Source organism: Chrysemys picta, chromosome 9 (genome assembly GCF_011386835.1).
Source record: "Chrysemys picta bellii isolate R12L10 chromosome 9, ASM1138683v2, whole genome shotgun sequence".
In the NCBI taxonomy this organism is placed as follows: Eukaryota; Metazoa; Chordata; order Testudines; family Emydidae; genus Chrysemys; species Chrysemys picta.
The window spans coordinates 92,154,784-92,182,186 of NC_088799.1; the positions used below are offsets into that span (position 1 = coordinate 92,154,784).

The following is a 27,403-nucleotide window of genomic DNA, read 5'->3' on the forward strand; positions in this document are numbered from 1 at the left end:
GAGAGTAAATAACACAAATTTTAATTAGCAAACAAGTATCCACACAGACTTTGTCCATACAGCATAATTATTAGTACTACTGGATACACATACAGGCTGACAGGACTCTGAAATTAATATCCTGAACATGACAACATGAATTGGAAAAAATAAAGATATGTCAAACTTATATAGAGGTAGCGGAATAGTACTGCTGTTCAATGACGAGAGTTTAATTTAATTTCACTTCAAGTTCATTACAGTGCAAGAAAATAAAAGGATGCTTTACACACAAATGGAATACACAAGCCCCCAAAGACATTTGCCACTATTTAAAATGACTTGATATTTTATTTCTGGCTCTCTAATAACCACATAGCTTGATGGTATTAAATAGGACAAGTCTACGGCATCACAAGAAGATATCTTAAATGATCTTTTTCCACCTGCTTTTTGTGGATTTCTTTTCTTCCAGTAGATGTAAAACGATTACATGGTTTCTGCCACAGTGCTGCCCTGTAAACCTGTGTTCCTCAAATCTGATGTCAAGAATTAAAAAAAGGGGTGTGAGGTGAGCTATGACTGAGAAGATTAAGAATGGCAACCAGCAACATAGAAATACAGGCACTTCTATTTGAGGGTTAATTTAGACCTCATGAAAACTCTGATATTAGTAAGCACTTCTGTACATGATAGCTGGATGCATAATTCTGGGCTTGCCTATACTGCGGTGCAGTACTGACAGGGGTATGAACTGTAGAATATGCTAACTTGTGCTCTGACCCCTGTATACCCCGCTTGTGTGAACTAAGTAGTACTTAGCCCTGTTTCAAATAGGACTACAGCAGTGATAACTAGGTACCTTCTAGTTCACACCAGCATGGTCTACATGGGACAATTAGAGCATACTCTACAGTTCACACCGCTGTAGTTACCACTGCACTGCCATGTAGACAAGACCTCAGTGTAACAGTTCAGCTTTTGTGCATCAGCCATTTAAGATTTAATCCTGTATTAAACAATCTGGTTTCTTGTATATTGGCAATATTTATTCTGCAAATCTTGGCAGAGTATTTCATTTACAAAGAAGGTACTTTTCTGCATTTTTCCTGATCCTGCCATCTTTGTGGGCTTGATCCAACCCCTCATGAAGTCAATGCAGAGTCTATTGACACAATTGTATCAGACCCTAAACGCATACAATGCCGAGTTTTGCACATAAAGCAACCGTAGACTCAGTTACTTATAGATATGCAAAACATCTATTTTCACAAAGATGCGACATGAACCAATCTCCCCACTACTCCCAAAAAACAAGGCGGCATTGAAAATGTACCTTTTGCCCTCATTAACTAGTTTAAACACTGGTAAAATTCCAGTATCAAAGAAATCATTGAGTGACCACATTCAAAATATAAAACTTCAGTTTATAATGCTCTCTAACCTCTATACCTCACTATCTATCAGACCCAGTAAATGCAAATCTGTCATCTAACTCCATTTTTACCAAGATTAAAATAATTATTGGATTAACAAATTAGTGGTTCATATGTGCTCTAAAGGCTAGTAAACACTCACACAGGATAGAGGGGTAGCCCAAGCATGGACCAGCCACTTCACAATGAGAAATCCCAGCTGTCAGCTTAACAGCTAATAAAAAATAATAAAAAACCCCCCACACATAATAGCACTCAAGAAAAGGGAACTCCAGTGTTACCTCCATGAGGCTAACCAGGTCTGACTGAACCTTTTGCTTGATTCTGTTCTCACATCAGTTTTATACTGGTGTAATTTAATTGTCTTCAGTGCAGTTACTCCTGATTTATACCTGTCAATGAGATCAGAATCAGTCTATCTACTCAGTTCCATTCTCACCCATTTTTAGTTTTTTGGCCAAGTTGAGCTGGCCAAGAGAAAACACTTTTTCCCCCTTCATTCATATGTTTTCCCATCATTTTTTGTTGTTAGATGAAGTAGCGTACAAAGCAGGAAGGAGTCATTTAGCTTGAGTCTGCCTTGTACTTAGTGTCACAGAAACAATAAATTTACTGAAGAAACTTGACATGAATATCAGAGGGGTGTGTGTGTGTGTGTGTGTGTGTATATACACACACACACTCATTAATACACAGGAATGTGGCATGACATGACCAGCATTAAGTTATTTTCATGCATTTGCACTAATCACGTTTCATAAATGGTGAAGGTCGCAAATGAACAAAATCATATCAAACAAGTGTAAAGGAATTTAAAACTTTCAGGAAACCCATGCTAGGGCTGCTTTATGGCTTGCCCTACAATATTGATATGGCAGATGGCTTTCATTCAGCTATGGTTTGATCTTTTTCCTCTTATCTGATTGTCATTATTGGGAACCAAACTGCCCCGAAATCAAACTTTTGCTGGTGACTTCAAGGCTGTTGAATTGAGCTCCAGTGGATATTTAACCTGTGTGAAGGACCAGCAAAAAGCATACACAGTTATTTAACCCCCCAAAATAGGGGTTAAATGGGATTTAAATGGGTTTGCTACACAGGGGTGAATTTTACCCTATGCTGTTTAAGAACTATGAACCCGAGCCTGTATTTGGTGTGCAGCCAAAACTGCCATTGATCAATACATTTGGGTGCACAGGTAACAGGACTGTTTTTATTCTACAGTAGGTCAGTACACCGAGTTATGGGGACAACTTGATGGTGAGAATAATAAGTATACTATCAGATCAATGTAGTATTTGAAATTTAAGTGAAGGTATTGTTAAAGCTATTTTCTCACATTTCAGACAAGATGCCAAATTTACTGTATCTCAAAAATAAACACTACACAGTGGCATAAGTAGAAACTGGTAGATGTTATCATAATTAACTCCAAGAGTTGAAACTTGGTGGTTTCAACTCACCCTGCGAGTGATGGAAAGGACAATGCCTACTTTTAAAATCCATCAGCCAAGTGTAATTAAAGGACTCTCCATAGTTATCTGTGAACCAGTAACATAAATAAGTGTAACAGAAGTTCTGGCATGCAGAAAAAAAGAGCAATACAATCAGTCCCAAAATACAAGATACTTAAAGACCTATGGATGCGAGGACCAAAACCACCCACTGACTTGTATGGGAGCAGGACTGGTCTCTTAAGTTATACATTATTAATACGGAAATGGCCTAGGTCAGAACTGCATTTAATGTGACTTCACCTGCAAATAAGATGAGAACTCACTCCTTGCTAAGTGACTTATCTGTTTTCTTCCTTATGAAGATAGATGCCATAGCAGATAGCGGCCACCATGCAGTTTACTTTTTAAAACAGGCGTTCATAATACATATACAAGGCTTCTGATTTTTGGTTTTAATAGACAGGATAAAACATCCCCAATTAAAAAAAGAAATTGGTGTTTATCCAATAAAACTGGAAAAAACATTGGAAATGGAGATATCCCATGGTTACTCAATTCACGTTGACTTCACCCCTTTCACAGTGCAGTTTGTTTATATAGGTGATGTCCCTGCTCACTGGCTTGCAAACACAGAGCAGTAATATGAACTAGGGATGTGTGATTTCTGAAGTTCACTAGCATATTGCACATTAATTGGTCTGCATAGACCTGGCTGATTCACACTAAAGGTTCCCTAATGTCCTTTAAGGTAATGCTGTTTGAAACAGTACTAAGTGTATATACAAAGAGAAAAGCCCCATTTTTGGATATCTTCATAGAACTCAAAACAAATGCCAAACAATGAAATTAATAAGCCAAGAACAGAAGCCCTATACTGTGTATGATTCTCAAACAGGCACAGGACCATCCACAGAAAAGTGTGGCAATCTAACAGCATTGAAATGAGTTTCCTGTAGTATTTACAAAGTAGCTAAAGCAAAAAACACAAAATACACTTTCAATCTGCGTCACTAGATGGAAAACTGAAACATGTGACAATTTGTTTCTATGGCACTTACAGAAGAGTGCCATAGAATTTAATAGGGCTGAAACAAACTACATTCTACAGAAACTTAACAGGGTTCATAAATTACTCTAAAAAACTATAGAACTGAAATAAATTATCTCAAACTAAAATGATTTAAAAAACCTATGGAAAGAGGACAATATTCTATTAAATTCTACAGGGCTTTTCCAGAAGGGCATGAAATAAATACTATTCCAGGCAATATCATGAATTTTCATTCATCCTACTTGCTCTCTGAAGAGGGAAATCCATAGTTTAGATACAAAGACCTACGCTTGCTCCCATGTAAGTCAATGATAGAACTCCAACTGACTTTAATGGAAGCAAGATCAGGCCCAAAATGTTACACAGAACAAAAGATGCAGAAAAAGTGAGGTGAAGCCCAATTTTCATTTGCTTTTAGGGTTTTAACCATTAGCTATCAAGCGGCTCACAGTGTCTGACAGGAGACACGCAGAGATCAGGTAGAGACTTGTGGCTAATGGAAAAACCCGGAGGTTGAGGTGGAATAAATAGAAAGTTTATTAAAATACCTTCCTTCTCGTGAGCCCTCCTGGAGCCCTTCATAGCACAAATCAAATCATAATATTAATTACAAACATAACAGGATCTTAACATTTAACAGGGTTGATATAAAGAGTCTCTCTAATAACCTGAAGTGAAATAATCCCCCTCTCTCCAGGTCTCTTTTGTGAAAGGTTGCTTCTCACACCAATCAGCTCCTGCCTTGTGTTTGTAGGTAGCTGTGATACTCACAGCAATTCAAATACAACATTTCACCGCAAGCTGCTGCATCGTGCTACTCTTTATATCTGTGCAAAATTAATGGCTGGATCCTTCAGTCATCTCTCTGGGCAAACCCCACTGAAGTTTGTTACCCAAAGCCCCAAATCAACAAAACACTTTAGCATATACTGAAGGGCTTTGCTTGACTGGGGGCCAAGTTAAGATTGTAGGATCAAGCTCTACCCAGCAACTGACTGAATTATTTCAGACAAAGCCTGCATTTTCATGGCTAGCTGTGTTGGGGGCAATCCTTCTTAGAATATAGAACACTGGAGATAGTAGAAAAACATTCAAAGTACTCAAACACAAATGTATTGAAAAATGATCGAAGTAGTAGCTTGTGTATTCCTAATCTCTTTTCTCCTAGTCATTCATACATGGTAAGACACCATAAATAAATAGAGCAGCTTACTTTCGGTGTAGAGAATGTACACATAAATAATTACAATATACATCTGGAAACCAAAAAAAAGACATAGTAGTGCAAAAATAAAAGATCAAACAGAAGTTGTGGACATTATAATATACAATGCTATATAAACCTGAACCATTTGGAATAAAAGACTTTGCAGTTCATTGAAATAATGCTTTAACACTATCAGTATTTCTGTTTCACATTAACTGCACAGATTTCATTTATCTACTACTACAAAAAAAAAACCACCTCAAACTTTCAAAAAGTTTATGGCAAACAAGATCACTTTGTTCTGTTATATAACACCGATGATACTAGCCTAGCAGTGCAGCAATTGAATACTCATCTCAAGAAAGTTCAGAGATCCAAATGGATACTACTGAGTGATCTGTAAATATCCTTGGCTCTTTATATTTTATTTCCTTTGAAAGTTAGACTTCAAACTTGTCCTGTTTTGACACACAAATCCGTAAGACATTATTGCAGTTAGATATAGTTACAAGAGAAACTCCACAGTCAAGTATTGCAAGAGGCTTCACAGCTCGTTCTCAGCATCATCGTGACCTTGTACGGGACATAAATGTAAGGACTCGTCTGATGCCATTCAAGCGGTCTTTCATAGATTTCATGGCAAGAAACGGGAGCTGAGCTCTACTCTCAAGGGGAAGGACAGCAAGGACCCACCAGCACCACGCAGGGCCATTGGGGCTAGCCTGCAATAGAGAACAACACACATACATTATGATGCAGAAGCTAAGATTCGGTCAGTGACTTAAAAAAAAATAAATCATGGTATGGTAGCAATACATTTTCACTTCAGACTCTTAGTAAGAGATGCTTTCTATATGGTCCCTCCAAATGCCATTTTAATAACTTCTAGTTAGATGTACACAGTTTATATCCAGATCCTAAACTTTTCTATAAATTTGCAGTGTTTGGATTAGACCCATTTTTGCCTCTAGTAATCTGTAGTTTGTGTCTTCTGCATTATCTTCATGCTATGTCATAGTGGGCCCAAATCTAGGATTAGGGCCCTACCAAATTCATGGTCCATTTTGGTTAATACATTTAATGATTTCAGCTATTTCAATCTGAAATTTCATGGTGTTGTAATTGTAAGGGTCCTGACCCAAAAAGGAGTTGTGTGGTGGTCACAAGGTTGTAGGGGGGTTGCGGTACTGCTATCCTTACTTCTGCACTGCTGTTGGCGGTGGCGCTGCCTTCAGAGGTCTGAAGGCAGCACCGCCGCCAGCAGCAATGCAGAAGTAAGGATGGCATGGTATGGTATTGCCGACTTTATTTCTGCGCTGCTTCCTGCAGAGCTGGGCCTGTAGTCAGCAGCCACCTTTCTCCAGCCACCCATCTCTAAAGGCAGCAGTGCAGAAGGATGGCATCATACGGTATGCCACCCGTACATCTGTGCTGTTGGAGCACTCCCTTCAGAGCTGAGTGCCCAGCCAACAGCTGTCGCTCTCTGACCGCCCAGCTCTGAAGGCAGCGCAGAAGTAAGGGTAGCCATCTGCGACCCCCCTAAAATAACCATGTGACCCCCCCCTGCAATTCCATTTTGTGTCAGGACCTCCAATTTGTGAACTCTGGACTCCCCCTGTGAAATCTGTAAAGGGTAAAAGTGCACAAAAGACCAGAATTCATGGGAGAAGGCCAGATTTCATGGTCTGTGATGCATATTTCATGGCCGTGAATTTGGTAGGGCCCTACCTATTAGGGATTTAGCACCTTAACATCTGTTATACTCTGTTAGTACTTGGAGTTTAGGCTGTCCAGCACCTTGCGGTATGGAGTCCTGTAACACTAGCATCAACTTTGTCCTGCAGTTGTCACTGTTTGGTACGCTCTTTATTTGCTACCTAACTTTGGGACAAATTCAGTTACGCTGCAAATTGGTGCACATCCACTGAAATCAATAGGGATTATTGTTGTCAATATTTCTCAGGAAGTTAAATGAAATAATAAATATGAATATTGACTTGCTCAGAGTTACTGCAGCAATAGTTTATGGCAACAATTCAGATACTGAACAGGTTATACAGGATCAATGAAGAGGATTAACATTTTCTTCAATGGAATTAGAAAATTCGCCTTGGTTTATCAGTGTATCATTGCTAAGCTTCCTGTAAGCAATACAAATGACAACCTCTATTCCTGGATAAATATAAAGTCATGTACCTGTGGGTCAGGATCCTTAGCTGGCATTGGACCAAAATGACTGAGAATTCGACTCTTGAGGGGCTGTTTGAGTGAGTTAAACCACATATAAGCCTGATCATATACAGAATCATGTAGAACAAGTAACTCCGCATAGTTCTCTCCTTGCACCTGGAGTTAACACAGAGAGGGGGATGAGGCTGGAGTGAATTCCAATTATATTTTCAAAAAAGGCACTACACACATCCTTAATTCTTTTGAGAACTCTAGGGCAGATCCTGAAAGTTTGTTCTTAGGTTTATTTTTCTGAAAAGCATCTCAATCAAAAAAAGTTTCTCAACCTTTTTCTTCACCCCTATGTTCTAAAACAAAAAAATCCATTTTCAGAACGAAGTGTTTGTCAGGCTAAAGCCAATCACCACTTGCTAGATTATATATTTAAACGAAAATGGGTCCCCCCAAATGATTTGTGTTCAAGTTTGTGTGTTTTTTTTTAAAATATGAAAACTTTGAGGCAGGCACTGTCTTCCTATAGCACAGTGTGAGTTTGCACAGTATCTAATACTTTTTGGGTGTGTTACATATTCTCTCAATAATAGTGGACTTTAAAAATTTGGGCATTGATTTCAGCAGGAGTAGGGCCAGATCCAATCGGATTATCTGACAGTTATAAAGCAGACCTATTAGGAGGCCTGGCAAAATTGCATCCTGATACAAACTGCCTTTATAAAAATAAAAAAACTCTTGGAAAATCTTCGTTAAACTCACCTTCTGATCCTCAATGTACTCAATATCTGCTGTGTTGTATCCATCACGCTGGCTGTGCTCTATCACCTTAAACCTCCTCTTGCCAATGCTGTCTACAACAGAGCGACCGTCCGCAAAGAATTCAACGTTTCTTATCTCCAGAATGCAGCCATAATCAGCAAACCTATTTAAACCAAAACAAAAGCAAATCAATTGGCTGCATTCTTTCCAGGTTCAGTGCTGTCGATTTACTGAACAGCCACTCTAGAATACAAAGATATTTCCCAGTGTCAAGGAGTGCTGCATGTAATACAGATTACTCTGTCTCCTTCAGGTTACACACCACCTTTCAAAACTGTATCGCCATGAACGTTCAGCTGATCGCCCAGCACCATTGTAATAAGGCCGACTTTTCTACAGTTTCTAAAATCAAGGCCCTTAGCTGGATTCAGCTGAAATTTGGCCTGCCTCATGAAGCTGCACAGTAGGCTTAGTGAGCCAGAATTGGGATCCTTTGGGCTAAGGGTTCTGAGATACAATCCCTTCCCCCCACCCCCAAGCCATTTCTCAAAGAGTTTCTAGGTGGGTTTTTCGCACACAGAGCTAGAGATTACACTTAACTATTAATGTGATGCAGGTCAGAATGGTCTCAAGCCAGCGTTTTACTCCAGGTAGTGCATGGCACCCATTAAATCTTTGGTTTCAGAGTAGCAGCCGTGTTAGTCTGTATCCGCAAAAAGAAGAACAGGAGTACTTGTGGCACCTTAGAGACTAACAAATTTATTAGAGCATAAGCTTTCGTGGACTACAGCCCCGTGGGCTGTAGTCCACGAAAGCTTATGCTCTAATAAATTTGTTAGTCTCTAAGGTGCCACAAGTACTCCTGTTCTTCTTATTAAATCTTTGGGGGTGGACCCAAACTGAGAACAGTATTTAAGAAAACGTACCTTTTACAGTGCACATGCGCCAATACAGAAAGGTGACTAGAGGGTTTCCATGCCTGCCATTTTATATGCTTGGCTTTTGTAAGGGCTCTAAAAGCCAAATGGTTACTTGGATTGCTATGAAATTTGGGATGCCTCATGGGGGCAAAGGGTAGCGTTAATGATCCAAAATGTGGGATCATTTGACCTAGAGGATCCAAGTTACATGCCTCATAAAACCAAAACCAAACCAGTTTCCTTCTGCTGCCTTGTTCTGTTAAATTGAAATGTACTAATGGCTGGATGAGTCACAGACGATGCTAAGACGGATGGTGATTAACTTCTCACCATTGTCATAAGGGACTGCAAAGCAAAGCTCATAACTGAGGATGAATTAATCACAAGCCCCACATCTTAGACAAAAGGAGTTTTGGACTGAGTGGCCAGAGGCAGCTGCAATTTGCGAGTCACAGGCGGCAATTTTATTTTGAGGGAATGTAATCAAAGTCTGCGGGGAGGAAAAAAATTAAACATGACTGCTTCCTGGAAGGAGAGGGCTATTAGGAGGCTGAGGAATTGAGTAATAAGGGGAGAGGGGCTTGGGGCTGCAGCAAGGAGAAGAGGTTTATAGGGGATTCACAGGGATGGGTGATAAACAACCAGTTTGAGACTTGCCGGGGGGATTTTTTTCACTAGCTCCTGGGGGACTGGTTGGACCAAGTAGTTACAAGGGCAGATTAATGTGATGTTTTCAAAGAAACACTGCACAGAGCTTAGGAACCGACAGCGCAGGCATCATGTTTTGTCCACTCTGCATCATCTAACCAGTGACTTAAGAACTGTGCCCTACTGGGCACAGGGGTGATTCATTTGGGCAGAAATAATCTGAGCCTTATTCCTGGTGTTCATCTCATACATTGGATCGTATCAGATGTGTGTCCAGGAGTTATGATGATTTTCATCTCATTTTTGTCCTTTAAGAGTTTCAGATGGAATCCTGTGAGTGAGTGAATGCGCTGTAAAAAGGAGGTAAAGAGCTAACACATTTCAGCAACTGTGGGGTTGGCAAAGCAAATGCCCTGTGACTACACAGACCTATGGAAGCATTGCTGAAAGAGGGCGGATTAAAGGTTGCATGGGCAATCTTAACTAGGCATTTCCTGGTTTTAAGGAGTTTGAATTTTGCAAGGGGACAATATACCACCAAGCAGCCTTAATTCTGCATTAATGTAGTCTGTTGCCATTGAATTTTAGAATACTGAGAATTTCTTGTGCAATGGAATCTCTTTGGTAACCACATACTGGACCAGTGCAACTGTTCTAGAAGGATAATTCACTTTCTACTATTTATCTACATTTCAAAATGTAAGAACTTCAATTGTTCAGTGAAAACTCCATGGCCAGTAGGGTTAAGGATAGTAAGCACTACGGAAGGACTAGAAAATCTACAAAGAAAAACTTACCAATGATTTTAGTAAGCTTTGCTTTGCAGTCTCTTATGACAATGGTGAGAAGTCAAAATGCAGATGTGGGCTTCAAGGCAGGGTGATACAAGATTGGCACTTACAGTGTTTGCTGTAAATGGCATGATGTAAATGCTCAGACAGTCCATGTACTAAGCTGACCATACTTCTATCCCAACCACTATATTTAATACAGTGGAGATGTCAATCTGACCTGATAACATGACTGTTTCTTTCGACAGTAAAATTCATTAACATTCCAACTTGGCTGGCGGTACCAAAGAAATAAATTTAAGACTAATAAGAGAAAATACTTTTCCCTCAAGCTATACCTAATAAACTCTGAGCCACTGCCACATACCATTGAGGCCAATAGCTTAGTGGGATTCCAAAAAAGGATTAAATATTTAAATGAATAATATCTGCAGTTACCCTCGATAGGGCAGAAGTGTCTAGTAAGATATAAATCTTATCTTCACGCTTCAGTACATCAGCACACCAGTAACCAACACTGTTAGGAAGAAATGCCCCCCGCCCCCCATCAGCCTGTTATTCCACAGTTGTCCATTATGGGGTTTTCAGCACCTTCCTTTGAGGCAGCTAGCACAGACAGGCTACTGGACTAAAACAGATCATTGGTCTGATCTAGAAAAGCAACTGCCACCACTGGTGTGCACTGCTCACTCACCCCTTGACAGGATCACCAATACACATTCCAAATTGTTTGGTGCCAGTCTCCATGCATCTTCGAATCATCAGTCGATAACATGGCTCAAAGATGTGCAGAGGGCAAGGGACTGTAGGATAGGCCATTGTGCAGACAAAGATGGGAACATTCTTATTTAAGCTATAAGAAAAAAAAAAACCCACTAGGAAAACATGCACCATCTTCCAAAAAACATTAGAAAAGTACAAACCACAGACATATTTTATGCAACACAATGCAATTAGAGGATGCCAAAGTGCTTTACAATAAAATCAAATGGAAAACAAGATTTCTATATTAAACGATTTTTTGCTTTCATCTTTCCAAACAATGGTAATTGATATTCCATTATAATTAATGGAACTTTTTTTTTTTAAATCCTTCCAGCAAAGTCAGAAAGAGTTACCACCTCATCTCTCTAGGTTGCTTTAGAGCTCAGATGTTCCTCAATTCTCCCCCTTTCCCATCCAATTTCCAATCCACATGTACTGGTGAGCTTTTTTATCATGTGGAATTCCACTTCCAGCTACTATGACACGCGCCAAGGTCAACAGAACGCAATGTCATCGCGATGCACCTCATATTACTGGCTTGGATTTCCTCTTGTATTTGAAACCAATCACAAGAGTACGCTACCAGATAGCTTGAAGTTTAATCTTGTGTATCTGAACCCTGCCCTTCTTGAATCATGTAATACAGAGTAAGCTCCTTTATCAGTACCTTAGGACATGTTCTACAGTGATGAGAGCCATTCAGTTGCTAGCTAAACTACTTTTAAAGACTGGCTTAAAAAAAACCCACGAAAGCCCACACAAACGGATTACATACTTGGAAAGCTCTGCAATTTCTTCTTCATAAATCTTCCTTCTCTCAGTGAGTTCCTCTGGAAGGTACTTCGCTATTAACTCCTCCATCAGTACCGTTTTGCAATATTTCCTCAGAGCCAAGCACTACAAGAAGAAGGCACAACTGAGCAGCTATCAATGTATAGCAATGGCTGCCATGCTATATTTTACCAACGTTTCCTCCGATGTAGCTTTTCTTAATTGTATTTGGTCACTTCCATTAGAACTGAAATGGTCACTAATCCATTTCCCTCCTTGCTTTCTGGCCTGCTTGTGACAATCAAGGTCCAGACACCCCACGACCTGGGGGTCTGGACTTCCAAGAATAAGCAATTGAGTCAACTGATTCTATACAATATTACTGAACTATAAAAGTGTCAAGTACGGTCTTTTTACTAAAGCTAGACACACACTGGTCTTGTGTGTGATGGTTTTGGGGAGATCTGAGACTGGAAGGGCTGTTGGGGTTACCCCTGCAAGCGGCAACCAGGCTGGTGGATGCCAGTGTGCTGTGAACAGGCTGTTGGTGTCAGGGCTCTGAGCCAAAGCTGGCAGTACAGGAGCACGCAGGGTTACAGGACAGGTGGTGACATGACCTCTTTCTGGTTTGGGTGTACCCCCGCAGCATCACACTATTATAAAGACATGGGCAGAGCACTGATTTTTGAGAAGACCTTTCAAAGGAATACAGAGAACAGCATTACAAGCTAATATCCTACATGAACATCATGCACCAAACTGATGTCATGGGGAATTCCATGCCCGGGGCGTGCAGGATTGGGCTTTGTTTATTACACCTGTAATTGGTATGGAGAACCTACACAGACAGTAACTTAACCAATCCCCCCCCCCGCAAAAAAAGCTACTGTCTCATTTTTCTGGGGGATTGGCCATTTCCTAAGGGCTTTCGTATTTCCCAAAAACCTAGCAGAAACAGCTGGATGCATGATGAGCTTCAGTTTCATCACTCCATTCAAGGAGTTAAAGTTGAGTAATAATTTATAGTTTCCTGTCTTTTAAATTTGTTCACTCTGAAGATATCACTTCTTTCCCTACTGGCTTAGTTTGTGTGTCTCAGAATTTGTATAGATCTATATCATTGCTGTGTTTCCCACAGAGCTTAAAGTTAACTTTCCTCATTTTGTTTACTTTTGGTTGGTGCAGCAGTGAGTCAACACTACTGCTCTTTACATAATGTGTCACAGAGCCAGAAGAGGGAACAAAATATCGTAGAGACTCTACAAACCCTAGCTACTCTCTTCCCCTCTCCACTACAATTAAAAATTGTTAGTCCCTGGGAGTTTACCAATGCCAAGCATTTTTTAAAATCCCACCCTTGAAATCTGGGAGACATTTCTCATCATGTTTAAAACAGTTTATTCCCTTCCAACCCTCAGCTCCCAAATTTTTATAAATCTTTAAATAATTACAAATATGCATTCCTGCAAAAGACAAAGAGCAAAAATTGAAGAGTAAACCAAAGAGAAAAAGAAAGCATACCAAATCCTACTAGCGAAGGCCACACAAATAATTTAACGATTTTAAAGCAGACAAAAATTAGCATCTAAGGTACTTGACAGTATCCTTTTAAGGCATGAACTGAGAACATGACTGAAGAAGTTCAAGTGAACACCAGTCACGTGCGCCACATGGGCTGACCAGGCAGAGCACTGCTGATCTCAATGTGCAACCACCCACACAGAGCTCTGTGCTGGATCAGGGCTTTAGGTCTTAAAAGTGTTTAAACACAGAAAACTACATGAGCTCTCTGAGCCTGAGAGATATTGAAAAAGGCTTCTTCCCCAAATCACATGGGATTTCAAGTATATTTGGATATACCAGTGGATTTCTGAAGTTATTAATTCCCCCTCCCCTCCAGTTTATGTGGACCAAATTCATGCATCATTACCTCAGAGAGACCTTCTTTGCACAGGGGACATTTTGCATTGTGATCTAGGCATCTTTCGAGACATTTCAGGCAGAAGGTGTGCCCACAAGGTGTGGTGACAGGTTCATAAAAAAGCCTGGAATGGAACAATCAACAAAAAAGCGACAATATCGTGTAGCAAGAATAAGATAAAAAAGGCTACTTCATAACATCTTTTCATATTTATTCACTAGTTACAATTCTGTGCACTTTAGTCAGAAATCTGTTTCTTGTTTTTCACTTTTGTATTTATTCAATTAAGGCATTTTGCTATTGTCAGTCTAATGTAGAAAGCGCTCTGAAATCCTGGGCCCATTGAAGGAAATCCATGGCAAAACTTCCACTGACATTTGAGCAGGATTGCACTCATGCTATGGTGATGAATGGCAGTACAAAATAATAAGATAGACCTTTTATGTTTTTCAAATTAAGCGGATTAAAAATAAGGCCCTGATCTTGCAAATCCTAACTCACATGGGTAAAGTTAAGCACATGCATAATTGTTTGCAGTTTTGGGACCTATAGGATTAATAAAATGGGTATACACTAGCGATGGGCAAACTTTTTGGCCCGAGGGCCACATATGGGTATAGAAATTGTATGGGAGGCCATGAATGCTCATGAAACTGGGGGCTGGGGTGCAGGAGGGGGTGAGGGCTCTGTGGTGGGGCCAGAAATGATGAGTTCTGGGTGTGGGAAGGGGCTCCGAGCTGGGGCAGAAGTGTGTGTGGGAGGGAGGGCTCCGGCTGGGGGTGAAGGCTTTGGGGGTGGTGATGAGGGATTGGGGGTAGAGGAGAGTGCTCCGGGCTGGGACCAAGGGATTCAGTGGGCAGGAGGGGAATTAGGGCAGGGATCAGGGGTGCAGGCTCTGGGCGGCGCTTACCTTAAGCAACTCCCGGAAGCAGCAGCAGCATGTCCCCCCTCCATCTCCTACATGGAGGTGCGCTGGCGCCCGTGTGCAAGCGCCACCCCTGCAGCTCCCATTGGCTGTGCCCAGCCAGTGGGAGCTGGGAGGGCAGCACTTGGGGTGGGGGCAGCGTGTGGAGCCAAAGGGGGGACATGCACTGCTTCTGGGAGCCATGTGGAGCCACGGTATGCGTGGAGCTGGGCAAGCCCCCAGCCCCGCTCCCCAGCTGGAGTGGGGAAGCCCCGGACCCAGCTCCCTGGTGGGTGCTCATGGGCCAGATTAAAAAAAACATCTAAAGGGACGGCTTCGGCCCCCGGGCTGTAGTTTACCCACCCCAGTATACACTATTGTTACCATATCTAATGCTGGAGAATTTAGTTTTGTTTGAATACATTGCACAGCTTCTAACTTCCAAATGAACATTCTCCCTCCCACAAAATAAATGCACATTAGAGTCATATTTCATCAAAACATTATACACATTGTGATTCTGCTTTTCCGGTTAGTCGTCTTCTTTCCTGGCTAAATTCATTGGAAGACTAAATTCCAAAAAGATCTTTCCCTGCTGATGAGCATTTAAAGAACAGAGGGATGTTACCAAAGTCTCTCTAATCATTGAAACTAGAAATGAGACCACTCAAAATTGACTACTTTGATCTTAAAAAAACTCCACTCAATATTTTAAGGTCTCATAAGTAATTACATCAGGCTAAATAATTTAAGTTCATTTTATTAAAGGTAATATAAAAAAATAAAAATAAAAAACTGGTTTATCAAGATGATAAATCTGGGTGCTACTGTCCAGGCATAAAAATAATTCCATACTTATTTCTTTCAGCATGCAAAATATGTTTAAGAACATACTGACTCTTAATAACAAAATAGCAATAGTCAGTTTAAGTGTCATTAGTGGCTATAAATACAGACATTTAGTGAGGGAGCATATGAAGGAATATCTAAAATGCCAGTTATCTTGTTGCATATCAGTTAAAATCCTGTCAATTGTTCAAAGAACAGAAACTTTACTGCATAATATTACCTGTTTTGCTTTAAAATGTTTAATACCAATTTCTAAAATAAGTGTTTGTACATTTAATCAACTTACAATAGATTTACTTGGACAAATACCACTTGAAATGTAAGCATACAGCACAGGAAATATCTATTAGATCACAGTCCTGATCCAGCTCTTACTGCACTAATGGGAGTTTTGCTATTGAGTTTAACGGGGGCTGATTTAAGCCTCGCAAATTGGAGACAGATATATTGTAGAGAAAGATTTCTTGAGACCACGTCAGGTGCACTATGACAACAGCGACAATATTCACCCTTGGTGGGAAATACCTGCTCACTTCCAAGCAAACACAGATGCACAGAAATGTAGGGCTGGAAGGGATCTGGAGAGCTCATCCATCCAGCCCCTAGGCTAAGGCAAGACCTAATATACCTCATCGTTAACAATTTGTCCATGTTTACACTTCTGTAGGATTCCTTTTTGATTTTTAGGTCACCAAAAAGCTGCCATATTGGCCTCTTACTATTCTTCCTATCCTTTCCTTTGCATCAGGACAGTTTGCTGGCCCCCCCGCCCCCACAGCTGGAATGGGTGACTCACCACCTCAAAACATGTTCTGCCAGTGCTTACTGCCTGCCACTGAAATGGATATAGGTCAGTAACACCTTTGCCACTTAGACGAAATAGGTCAATAGTAGCTTCTGCAGTTAGTTGGTGAAAGGTCACTATTAGTCCAAAGTACACCTCAGCCTCCAAAGCACAGATAAGTCATTTCTGAATTACATAACATGGATAATGACCATGAGGACCACTATGCGTTAATATCAGTGGCAAGAGGAAGATCCTCCAACAGGATCGTCTTACACAGGCCCTGACATCCATACGGTCTCAAGGACTTTAGTGGGACTCCATGTGGCCGCAAGGATCTGTGCTATCTGTGTGGCAGGATCAGGGCCAATATCGTGACAGTCAGGGAAGATAAAGGGTCAGAGTGAAGTAATTTAAAAAAAAATGTATCTGAAAATTGCTTTGTAAACAGTCAAATGAACATCCTTATTAAAACAGCCAAATTCAAATTGTGCGCGCTTATATGGCGGTGGTGGAGGGAGGGAGTGTTGGAGGAAGAGTTTTGCTCTTACAAATACTGAAGCTTTTGAGACCTGTGTAAACTTTTGGAGCACTTGGTTCAGGTTTATAGTTTAGGCTTCTGATTTTATTTTTTGTTTTCTTTTAACAATTTGTTCCAAGCTGAAACTAGCCAAACCAAATACCCTATTTTCTCCAAAATATTTCATTTTATTTTAAACAATTTTTTAAGATGGCACAAAAATATATGCAAACTTTTCAGTCAAAATAATGACTGAAATCCAAACTTCTGCAGCCATGTGTCCAGAACCCCCTCTCCCCCCCTCCCCCCCCAAAAAAACCAAATGCCAATTCATTTAAAAGCTAAAAGCTAATAGGGGATTAATCCAGAACACAGCTAATTGGTTTTGGGGAATTTTTTTTTTTCCTGGAGTGCAATTGTGTCCTTGTCAGAGCCCTGAGAAACCAACTCCAATACATTTCTCAACTCCTTATTCTTATGGTCACACGTCAAGGTAATCATCCTAATTGAGAACTGATTACACAAACTGACAGACCTGTGGAAGGTGCTTAAACTTTACATCTCCTGCACACCGTTCTAATGTTAATTATACTTCGTTTTGCTGTATATTTTAACAAACATGATTTGAAGTCAGGCTGTTCGTATACAGCTACAGGAACTAGGTTAGCATCTTGTACCTGAACTCTTTATCTGCAGTCTACTCTTGCTCTTTTGTTGACCTATAATAGTTACAAGATAGTAGTGCTTTTATAAGGTTTAACTTATTGCCACACACTGGCTTGAAGCTAGAGATTTTATTTGGAAGAATAGTTTAACTATTGTGTACTTCTAAATGTTAGTTGGGAAGATGTATTTGCCTCTCTGTCAAAGTTTAATGGAGCATGTCAGACCAATAATAAAACTGATTTGTTAGGCAACTCCTGTTTTCATGCTCAAATTAGAAGCATCTCTGAGGAGAAAGATATTTAACTGTGTGAACAGAACAGCGAGCAAGGGTATATTGAGCCTATGTTTGGTTATTTGTGCTGACTTATTGTGGCTAAGTACTAGAAACACACAAAGGACTTCTATTTGCTTATAAGGCCTTTACTATTGTAACAACACTACTTTATTATAGTGGCACCATTTTACATAAATTGTTTTCATAGAAATCAACTTTTCAAATATTTCAAGCATTATGAAAAAAATCGATACATGGCGTATTAAATTAACTGCAGAGGACTAAGTGTTGACTTCCACATAGTGGCTGTGGAGAAGAAATCTTTCAGATATGTTCATTAATCTATTTAACCCTGACATGAGGTATCTTTTGCCAGAACAGTCATTTGTCTGGGGCACATCAAAAGCTTTCAGACATAGTCCCATTCATAGTTAACTTTTCAGAACCAAATAATTAGAAGTGAGAGGGAAAAACGCATCCCCCCCTAAACAAACAGCTTCCAAATGATAGAAAAATAAGCGACTGAGGAAGCTAGGGAATGCCATAGATCATGGCAGTGAAAAACAGGTACAATATAAAAACATTTGTTAGAAAATAATGGATACCTCATACACAAAGAACAATCCAGGTCAGAGGGGTCCACAAATTCAAATGGAACGCAGTGCCCAGCACTAGATCCCTTGGCATCAATTGCACCTATTTATAATTGTAAAAAAAGTCATTGGAATATATAACTGGACAGACACAGCTATGTGACTGGTTTAACATTTCAAAGACAGACTGTTTTGGGAGTTCACAAACAGCATCTGATTTTAACATGTACCGTGATCACATACTGCATGTATTTATGAGTAGTTATTGAATCATTAGGATCATGGGAATAATTTGTGTGCAGACACCAAAAAAAAAAAAAATCAGCCTTGGCATAAGTGGGCACAACTCACAGCAGGCTAGAATTTAATCTCACACAACCATGTTGTCACTGTTGGAAATATATAAAGGGCTGGATTCTCCTGTCACGCCACTGTCTATCCATGGAATGGAGGGCGAATCAGGCCCAAACACTTCTGTGGTCTCAGAGATGTCATGAGCAATGAACAACATTCATGCTTTGTAGGTATGAATAAAGCAAGTCAAAATTTTGACTTTAATTATACTATTACTATTGGACAGAGTGCCATAAGTGTACATGGCACTGACATTTCTCATAATTCTCAGGGCTCAACTGGTAAACAAGGGCTTGGCGCAATCCCTTTTGTTCTCTTCCTAGATTTATTAGTGTAATTACTTTTACAGAGGAAACTGCACTCTCTCCACATCAGTTCAAGCCCTGACTATAATCCAGAGTGAATAGAAAAAAGACATGAAAATCTAATTTGGAGCCCAGTCCTGCATTCTTTACCTAGGCAAAACTCCTGCTGGAATTAAGGATCCAACACTGCATTCCTTACTAAGGCAAAATTCCCACTGCCTTCATAGCACAGGCCCAGGCCCCCATTTTATTAAACAGGTTTACCTTTCTTCATGAGTTTGCAGGGCACCTCAGCACTTCTCATTTCCTCAGAGCAGTGCTTTCTCTTCAGAAGGCTGCATTTCTCAGAAATGAGAAGGGCAGACTCTGGGGCAGAGGCATGTTTGTTCTCATCTTCTGAGCAGCCTTTTTTACTTTCTATCATTTGAATGGATTTTCTCAGACTGCCAGTGTCACTCATTTTTTGTTCTTCCTGAGCAGGGAAACTCTTTTTCTGTTCCACATTTACCTGTGCGAAAGAGGATTGTACATTAGGACTGCAGTTCTGTACCATTTTCATTCTGCAGACCACTTTGTAAGAGAAACACACACACACACACACACACACCTGCTTCGATCTCAAAAATTGTCATGTTGCGGACCATCAGGAAGGGCTCTGCAAACCAATGGACTCCAGTTTGAGAACCAGTATGTCTGGGCCTTATTTTCAGTCAAAATACCACCTTCCCACAATACAAAACAAAACAAGTACAGTGTTGCTGTGTTATCAGCCTTCATTTAGAGGGGCCTATAACTTTAACAAATTACTTCCGGAATCAAGTATCATGGCTAAGTCTCACCCTGCAAGTCATTTCCTGAACTATGGAAAAATCCATTTGACTGGTTTTAAGTTAAGAGTGACAAATATTTTGTATATCACACTGCTGGTTTAAAAAACTAAACACCATATGATCTTTATTCCAAGGGAGGAGTAGGAGTATACACAAAACAATCGATAAAAGGAAAAAGTACATACAAGAGGCTGCTTCAGTGAGACTGATCTTCTACTCAGTAGCTAAAATGGGCTGCTCACAATATCCCAGACAACAGGTCATAAATTGAAGTTTTGCTGCATCATCCTTAATCCTACTGTTGCCATGTAACCGCCAGTTAGTAACCATTTCATAGGATAATGCCTACCAGTTTGCCAAATCAAATGGCGGGGCTGATTCCCCCTACTCCTCTGGTGAATATGAACGTAGATACTGTAGGTCATTGTCAAGAGCCATCAGAGACCATGGTACACAGGAAGGCAGGTGTAGGGGGTTGAATTGTCTCCTCTCCTCCCAAATAACCTACCTCATTCAGGAATGGCGATCTAAGGGAGGGGGCCTCTCCTCAGAAAACACACAAAAGGCCTTTTAGGAGACTATGGCATTGACTTAGGGGTGCACCTGAGCAGAGCTGTGCAAAAGTCACCATTTTAGTTTGCAGGAGTTGGCGCAAAGCTTTCCTACAGCTATGTGAGAGAATTTACACCCTCGGAGTCTCAGGTTTGGATGAACTAAAGATAGTCCTCAGCCAAACCACTCAATCCAAACTCCCATAAACATTAGTGAACCCTGGATCTGAAACCAACCTTGTGGGTGGCTCATATACCCATATCGGTAAAGACCCCATAATCGCCAGCCTGAATACTTCTGAACTTTGGATCTGAATCCAGGGTGGATGGCCGATCATCAATTAAGGGCCAAATCAAAACCCTTGATCTGAATACCTCCCAAACTATGGGGACATCTGGATCCGAACTTTACAACTCAGGCCCATCTCTGCTGTAAACTAAATGGAAGATCTAGAATTTCTGTTATCACAGATAAAGAGATTAATTTTGACAAGCAAGAAAAAGAAGGATCATCTTTTGAAGTCTGACAGCCTTCCTTCCTTTTTATGTATCAATTAAGTTGAATCCAGTAAATTAGTAGTTTGTTGCAGCTTTTCCATCCCTAAAGCAGTCTTTAGCTTGTCTGTATTAAGTATTCTGATTCTCAGTAAAAACACTCTGGAAAAAAAGTATTATTCAATGTCCCATACAACACAGCAAAATTAAGAACCACACAGAGTTTATTTTTACCTTGAGCAACCTTTGTAGGTTATGGCTGGTGTCTGCAGATCCCACTGAATTTAGAAGGTTCCCCTTCAATCTAGAGTGAGGTGACAACAGCTGCAGGATATCGGGTAAGTGTTCCTGAGCATTTCCCGGGATGGGTGAAAATAAACTAAGTAGAAGCTGTGATATAAAACAAAATACATACTTCACTACTTAGTTCTTCTCTTACAATCTCTTAAGGGAAAGTGGGGATTGTGAGGAAGGGGATGGTTGACAGAAACTGCTTTGATTTACAAAACCACTCAAGCAGCCCTGGACAACAACTAATTAGATTTAGGGTGAACCCAAAAAGGAACAAATATAAAAGATGGTGTGATGCAGGCTTAGAATAAGCAAAAAAGTCAATTTCAGAGTTAAATGTGCTGATAAGTTGTCAACTGGTTTTGTTCTTTAGGGTAACACCGCTTACACACATGTGAATTATCTTCTGCAGACTGTAGAACTAGAATTCTACATAAACATGTCTGCAGCTACTGCTTGACGAATTTGATACAAGTTTGTGCTATGCACCCTAAACTCCCATTGAAGTCATTGGGAACTGAGGGCACTTATCCCTCAAGTCCCTGCCCAATCTAATCTCTTATGTTACAAATAATTGGTGTGTCGAGAAAGAAAAATTCAGACAGTGACAAAGTTGCAGGCATGAAAAACGGGCAATGGCTTCTCGCCAACCGAAAACAAATGTAAAATCCACTAGCAAATTGCTAGCCAGTAGCAGAGTGCAATTCACTGAATGCATTAAAAATAAGAATTCCATGTTATAAAAGACTGAAATCGTTTCACCAAACTCCAAGCCTGGTCCAGCAATGCTTCCATATGTGCATTGAGCACATCATGTATGAACAACAATCCATAGTCCTGTTCAAGCCAAAAAGGGACTCCTCTTGTGAGTAAGACTGCAGGATTGAACCTTCAACGTCAAAACGAATTCCAGTGAAGACTGCCAATCACAATGAGCAGAACAACAAATTTTCACGTGAAGGATTTCATTAAAAGGGGATGTCACTGTTATGCAAACAGTCTTGGGAAAAAAATCAATAGAATATTATATCATTTGATGCACTCTGTAGCTGACAAAGTCGAGTTCCTCCTCAGGACCCTATTACTTAGAAGTGAATAGCATTCTTGGACAAGGCTACTTTGAGCCTGAATTTAGAAATGTATCAGTTCATTATATCTTGCTCCAACACACAGGAAGATATCACTACAAAAATGATACATGAATCAATGACAATGCATGAGACTGCATTTTGGGAAAGGAACACGCTAGCAATTCAGGAAAACACAAGAAAAACCAACAGAAATGTCTACAGTCACTCTCAAAGCCTCCCAATCGACTATATTATAATCAAACTGGTGCAGAAACACTTCCTCACATCAGAGCAATCATGTACTCGTTTGTTTTCACTGCAGGGACCACTACTAAAATTATTATTATATTTTATATAATGTTGAGTGTCCCAGCAAAGATTATTTTCAACAAAGGGTCAAACATACACATGCAAACTTTAAGGTAAGTGTTAATAACTGAAACAATTATCAAAAGGTATGTAAAGAAGGATTAGCAACCTTGGCAGTAGCTCTTTGAAGAGAAAGATAACAGCTATATACTGTAGCTTAGTTTGCTACTGGAAGGAGCTTATTATAGATCTGTCACATTGCCCATTTATCTTTAATTAGCCACCTTTTGAAACAGTTTTTAAAACAAGTCTCTTCCTTTGTTTACTCTGTTCCCTTTCATGCCTTCTCTGCTTACTGATGCTCACAGACGCTTTAGTGGCTGTGAGAAGAGTGATGCTGCTCCCAAGTGGAATCCTGGCTCTGCTGCGCAGTGTTTTCACAGTCTGAGTCATCGAGCTGATACAACATTAACTAGAAACTCCCACTTCTGTCCCAATTGATAGCATCAGTCTACCTGGTAATAAGACTAGGAAACAGACTGGAAGTGTAATTGCAGGGAGTCTAGGAGTGCAATACTAACCTCCCATTGATTTTTAACAACTCCACTGTTATCCAAGTTACACAGGCAACTCTCTTACTAATATTTAAGACACAAAATAGCCTTTCTATACACTGTGCGTATGTGTTTCTAGTTATCTCCAATGAAACTTTTCGGCGTATAGCAATGGACATCATGCAATACATCACCATGTAATAATCTTTACTTCATTATTTTTTTAAAACAAAAGAAAAAAATCTTTCATTTTCAGTAATTTAAGTGTTGTTGCACAAGGCTAAAGAACTCACCTTTTGAGCCTCTGATTTGGCTGTCCTGTTCCCAAAATCCAGGGCAAGGCAAAATAGAAACTCTCGTAAAGATTCTTCTATTTTCCCCACATTAGCCAATGCTTGTCCTTTCCTTAAGTGACCCTGAAAGCAAACAGATCTACAGTTCTAGTTTATTTCCTTTTACCACATTGAGCCTCTTTATTAAAGCAAGATAATTACTATGAAAAAAAATTCCAAAAGTGAAATAAAAATAGGCACAAGGCAATTATGATAGTTTGCAGTACTTAAATAACACAAGAGAGAAATATAAGAAGTCTGAGCTTTTAACCACAATACGCCTGAAGATTTTTCATATTTAGCTTTCAGAGAAGTATCGCATCCCTACTCCCCCCACAGATACACATGCAAGTTTACCCTCACGGCATCTGGCCGCAGTTAAAGGCTGGTGTAGTTGAAGTCCTAGGGATCCCTCATCTCTTCATTGGACAGAACCTCCTCCCACAACTTGATCTCCTAACCTTCTCCTTAATGCTTTCTTCTAGCTCAATATAAACACTGCACTCAACTTTTGACAGGGCATTAGAGCCTGACCTCCATAAAGGTCAGTGACAATGGTGCCTAATCCATCAGCCAGCAGCCTGTGCCCCCGGCCCTTCTCCCTAGCCAGAGAACTCATGGAATGTGTTTGAGTTCTACTGATCTAAGATGCTGAGAGTTGAGGCATCTCTCAAATTCAGTTCTTTTGTGCTACAGCATTTGCTAAGCCACCAGGATGGCCAAAGAGGTTTTACCCCTAAAACATTTGTTAAAATTAGAACTTACCTTTGACCAATATGGTTGGAGCCTGCACGCTGTTTCTGCATCATGCAATGCATCTTCATAAGATTTCAAAGTAGAGTTAATCTGGGACCGGTTGCTATATAATAAATGGTCATTTGGAGCTGCAATGGAAACATTGTCTCATTATAATGACTATAAACATTACTGACATGGGCCCTGTTCTTTAGGACTCTTTTCTAAAGAGAAAGAGTTTTTCGAGTTGTCTCAGGAAAGCAAACACCCAATTACAAAATTAGATATGGCAATCTCACTGGGGATTTCCAGGTACAAAGGTGTCAGATTTATATTATACAACTGCTGTAGACACTGCATACATAAAATTCAGAACAGCTCACAAAATCACTCACCAGCTCAGAGGATCAGATTGTTTATAGAAGCTGACCAGAAAGATTTAAGGTGTGTCATAACTGCATTGTTATGGCCCAATTAATGCTGCCACAGTATAGATGGGATTTTAAAATGGATCACTCCCTTTTCAAAAGGTTTGGGATCAAAAATTGTAAGTGGCACATAACTCTATAATCAAAGGAAATTAAATGACAACCTGAAGAACTCTGTGCAGCTCAACACTTCTTTTTCACTAGCAGAAGTTGGTCCAATAAAAGATATTACCTCACTCACAATGTCTCTAATAACAGCTACCATCAGATAAGTGTTACAGCAGCACAGACCAAATGGCCCCATTGTTTCATACGCTATGTGCTGTAACAGCTAGACACAATGTGGTTTAAGAAAAAATTCTGGTCTTCAGTTAAAGGTTCTTAGTCTGGGATATTCTTTATTGTTACTTTAACTTTTTTTTTTACATTTAGTTTATTTAACACTAAATATTTTGAAACCAGATTATAGTTAACAAGTAATAAATCAGTTTTCTTCGCAACCATTTGTAATGTTTATTACTGGCTTGACCTTGTTAAACCGAACAGTGTTTACAGAAGCTTGTTTAGCTGTTCTGTATTACTACAATGTTCCTGTTGGGTGGAGACTGAAGAGGACACAGAACTGTCATGAGTTCTAGAAGTGACCTGCATGTATTCCAAGATCAAGCACTAAATATCTAGTAAAATCATTTGACAAGCAAGTCCCTCAACAAAATAGGCCAGGGCATTTTAAATCTTTTTCACTCATTGCAACATGTCCATTAATGATTCACCACGTGATGCTGCGTAAGTTAGATTTGTCAAGAGAGGGAAAGCCCTTTTTAGGCAAAGAGCAGCAACCATCTCCTGAAATAAAGCATATTCCAATGAGCACCATGTAATGGGAAGCTGTGACAATGACTCACTTGTAATTTTGATAAATACGATCAAACCTCTGGGATGCTTTCAGAAACATGACCCAATTTGTTGTTACTTCACTGGTTATACAACCATTCCATAAGAAGGGGGCAGGGAATCCAGACCAGAGTCGCAGGCTAAAAGCTTATGCAACACACTGTTCTCCTGACCTAGTTTCACTTTGGACTTTAAAAAAAACAAAATAATAACAGATTCATAAAAGTTATCCCTCCCCCCAAAAGAGATGTAAATATGATGGATATTGGTGTACCCTGTCAAGCTACAAACACCACCAAACAAAGAGCACCGTTAGGTCATGTATGCTCTGCTGCCTGTAAGTCCCTAGTATGCCTACGACAAACTGTTCGGTAAACTGATTTTAAACTGGCACTAATACAGTCAATACTGCAGAAATTAATAACGTTTGCTTCTTTATAAAGGACTCGGCTTTATAGCATATCCTCGGCACAGCACGGGAACTGCCACACCCACCCCAATGTTATAGCTAGGAATACCTCTCAATGGCTGCACCTGGGATCAAAGTCTGTAACTTGCCCTGGTCAAACTACTTGGTAAATAGGCTCGGATTTAAAAACAAGACTATACATGACACCCAGCAGCAGTTTAAGGAGAAATTTGGTTGCTAGAAACTTGGGCGTCTAACATCCCCTCTGCCTGGCTGTGATCGATCAGTCGCAAAAGTTGCACGTAGAAAAAAATTCCAAATTCTAAGGAGTTAAGTCTTGCAGCATTAACCCCCTTAACTCTGCCCCATGTGAATGGATCGGTGGGGGATCATTTCTGGGGTGGGGGGGTCATTACCTAGGCTGACTGCTTCATTGTACTTCTGCAGGGCAGCTTGCAGCTTCTTCTCCTTATACAAGAGGTTCCCTTCGTGCCTGAGCTGCGACGCCTTCACTTGTCCGGGGAACCACTTGGCCAGCAAGTTGCTGAGGATGACATTGACGCGGAGGTGCTGCCCGGCCGCCAGGCTCCCCTCTTCCTTGCACAGGGCGCAGTGGGACTCGGAGGCCCTGTCCCGCTCCAGGCACTTTTTGCAAAACGTGTGTCCGCAAGGCAAAGAGACGGGCTCGAAAAGGAAGCCCTGGCATTTGCGACAGCTAAAGATGTCCCAGTCCCGGGGCTGCAGGAGGCTGCCCCCGCCGCTCCAGCAGGCGGGCAGCCGCTCTCGGAGCCGGATGCCCTGCGCCAGGCACTCCACCAGCTTCTCCAGCTGCTCCGCCCGCAGCTGCTGGTGGCGGGAGACCAGCTGGTAGAGCTGGAAGGCTTCGTGGAGCCGGCCCCCGCAGGCCAGCGCGTCGGCCCGCTTGAGCAGCACCTGCCACTCGGGCACCAGGCTCGGGGCATCCACCTGCAGCGGACTCCCGCAGAGCTCGGCCGCCCGCTCCAAGTTCTGCGCCTGGAACGCGCCGGCGGCGAACTGCAGCAGCAGCTGGCGCGGCGGGTGGGAGCCCATGGCCGGGGCCGCTCTACAGGGCGCGGGGCCGCGCGCGGGGCAGGGCCCCGGGGCTGGGCTGCGGCGCTGCTGCTACTGCCGGGACCGTCTGGCTGCGTCCCCGCCGCTCCATGCTGCTCGCGCCCGGCACCGAACAAGTGGCCCGGCTCCGCGGCCGGTTATATAAACCGCGCGGCACGTGACCCCGCGCGGCGCCGCCCATTGGCCAGCGCCTGCAGGATGGTTACAAAACGGGCTGGTTTTGTAACCGCGTGGCGCTGGGGGCTTCGCTGCGGGCGCCTGGCTGAGGGGCGAGG

At 41.1% G+C, this 27,403-nt stretch overlaps 1 protein-coding gene across 4 annotated transcripts; it reads right to left on the reverse strand.

The window, feature by feature from the left end:
- On the reverse strand, window positions 1–27,251 carry LONRF3 (LON peptidase N-terminal domain and ring finger 3). 4 transcript variants are annotated; one of them, XM_065556667.1, is made up of 12 exons: window positions 26,453–27,250; window positions 24,336–24,454; window positions 23,532–23,654; window positions 21,249–21,404; window positions 19,403–19,646; window positions 18,492–18,582; window positions 13,899–14,013; window positions 11,973–12,094; window positions 11,127–11,285; window positions 8,074–8,236; window positions 7,327–7,476; window positions 1–5,852 (listed from the first exon to the last, which is right to left on the reverse strand). In XM_065556667.1, the coding sequence occupies exons 1-12, from the start codon at window positions 27,105–27,107 to the stop codon at window positions 5,694–5,696; spliced, it is 2,256 nt and encodes a 751-aa protein (XP_065412739.1). In that variant the 5' UTR covers window positions 27,108–27,250; the 3' UTR covers window positions 1–5,693. The 4 variants fall into 4 exon arrangements, with proteins under 4 accessions (XP_065412739.1, XP_065412741.1, XP_065412742.1 ...); XM_065556669.1 differs by lacking the exon at window positions 21,249–21,404; XM_065556670.1 differs by lacking the exon at window positions 11,127–11,285.
- Between the last annotated feature and the right edge of the window lie 152 nt (window positions 27,252–27,403).

What these genes read in the sequence shown, in the direction of transcription:
- LONRF3 (XM_065556667.1), bottom strand. Translation starts at nt 27,107, where the DNA reads ATGGGCTCCCACCCGCCGCGCCAGCTGCTGCTGCAGTTCGCCGCCGGC. An exon ending in CAATGAAGCAGTCAGCCTAG is followed by an intron (nt 24,455 to 26,452) that starts GTAATGACCCCC and finishes TTTCCATTGCAG; the next exon opens with CTCCAAATGACCATTTATTA. An exon ending in GATTGTTCTTTGTGTATGAG is followed by an intron (nt 14,014 to 18,491) that starts GTATCCATTATT and finishes GTTCCATTCCAG; the next exon opens with GCTTTTTTATGAACCTGTCA.